The following is a 1921-nucleotide window of genomic DNA, read 5'->3' on the forward strand; positions in this document are numbered from 1 at the left end:
TTAATCTTCAATAAAAAACTGTCGGGCGCTGGCGTTGTAAGTCTGACCGTGTCTATCTCTGTGTCCAGGCAAGTGTCCATTGTATGTTGGTATCATTCCCTCTTCACGGTATATTGGCATTTGCCCTGCCCTGTCCGTTTCGTGTAACAGGTCCATTTTTCTGCGGAGTGTTACTGGTCGTTGCAGCAAGTCATGGTGCTGACGCGTGTCGTGTACAAACTCTTTTATAGCTTGTTGCGTTAGTGGTCGGTATGCTTTTGCAAACCTGAATTATTTCAAAACTTGTTTTAAAGTTTAAAACACTCTTTATAAATTTAAGTTTTTTACCGATAAAATACAAATGATATAAAACTTTGCAAATAAAAGCAACAACGAAATTGGATGTTTTTAATTTGTTTTAATAAAATATTCTTTTTTTTTCAAACCTGCATGAAAAATGTGAGATCATTTTATTTAAACAAACTATAAAAACTTAAAACAAAAATTAAGAGCTTTAAAATATTGCTGTTGTTTGTAATGACATGAAAATTTTAATAAACTTATTAAAGAACGATATCATAAGCAGTAAAGTATTAAACTTATTTATTATTGTAAGCATTTTTACAACAATAACATACTTTTTTAATGAAAGTTTTTGTGGTATACTAACTTCAACAGAGTTTAAATTTCAGTACAACTTTGAGATATGTATAGACTTGTAAACTAGTATGTGTACTAGACTAATAAAAAATGTTAAAATTATTGCTTTTATCTTAAAATGTTATCTATCTAAAAACACTCTTTTTAAAATTTAAAAACTAAATAATTCTCTATTTTTTATTATTTCTTTGATTACTGGTGGTTGAAAATTCTCGCAAAAAAAGTCTTACCTGTCTCTAGATCTGGGAATAAAACCAGCATAAGAACCTGCAAAAGTAACAGGTTTATCACCAATTAAACTTATATCAACAGGTAGTGGCTCTTTTCTCTGGCTTGGCAATTTATCAGTTAATGGCGTCAGTGGACTCTGTTTTTTTTTTTTTTATAATCACTACTAGTATGATATGGTACAATACTAAACCAAAATTTAACATAATTTTCATGTTTTCCGAAAAATATGTTAAGAAGAGCACGTTTTGAAAACTTTTAAAATACTTGAATTTTTTATTTGATTACATTTTATAAAGTTGTAAACTTTTTCATAACTTATGCTCAAATTTATACAGTTAAAAGCATTATTCACAACTAAATTGTTTAAAGAAACAGTTAAAGATGATAAGCTAAATCGATTTGAAAATATGTTCCGTCGAAAGAGTATCGATATTTTAAAATATAACAATATAATTTTTTAACTATTTTGTTTAAAAATGATAAATTATTTTGATAAATTTGAATGATAAATTCTTTAAAACAAAGACAAGCTTACTGGTTTTAAGTTTGGTGTAAAGTATTTTGCAGAACATTTTCCAGGTTTTGTGTTTGAGTTCAATGTGTTTTTTACAAACATTCTTTTTGCATCTGCGCAAACCTTCGCGTATCTTCTGCCATAAAATTCGTCCTTGGTTGGTATAACTCCAGTGTAACCAGGCATCATTGGATCTACATACTTGCGGTCCCCCCAAGTTTCTTTTATATGCTCCATATCTTTGCAATTATCAAAATCATCTTCAGAGTCTAGTTGTTTAGGAGGAATAATAGGGTTAAGAACAAGATTTTTTGATTTTGCTATGCTATCATCTGTTAAAATAAGGTGTGTGTCTCTTCCAAAAGTATCACCACATCTGAAGATAGTCTGCGGAACGTATGCAGCATATCCAGGAATATAATACGGTTCTTTTGCAAATGGTACTTGTCTAATAATTTTTGGTGTTTTCACTCCGACAGATTTTACATTAGATTCAGCAGCTGGACTTGAAGCAACAAGCGTTTTGTTGAAATACAT

General features: G+C 29.8%; 1 protein-coding gene across 1 annotated transcript; it reads right to left on the reverse strand.

The window, feature by feature from the left end:
- Nucleotides 1-1921, reverse strand: LOC145833413 (ciliary microtubule inner protein 2B-like). Its single transcript, XM_082940592.1, has 3 exons — nt 1481-1921; nt 870-1006; nt 1-265 (listed from the first exon to the last, which is right to left on the reverse strand). Exons 1-3 carry the CDS (start codon nt 1919-1921, stop codon nt 1-3), a joined length of 843 nt encoding a protein of 280 aa, XP_082796718.1.

The sequence above is a fragment of the Thalia democratica genome, chromosome 4 (genome assembly GCF_965202585.1).
Source record: "Thalia democratica chromosome 4, ktThaDemo2.hap1.1, whole genome shotgun sequence".
NCBI lineage: Eukaryota > Metazoa > Chordata > Thaliacea > Salpida > Salpidae > Thalia > Thalia democratica.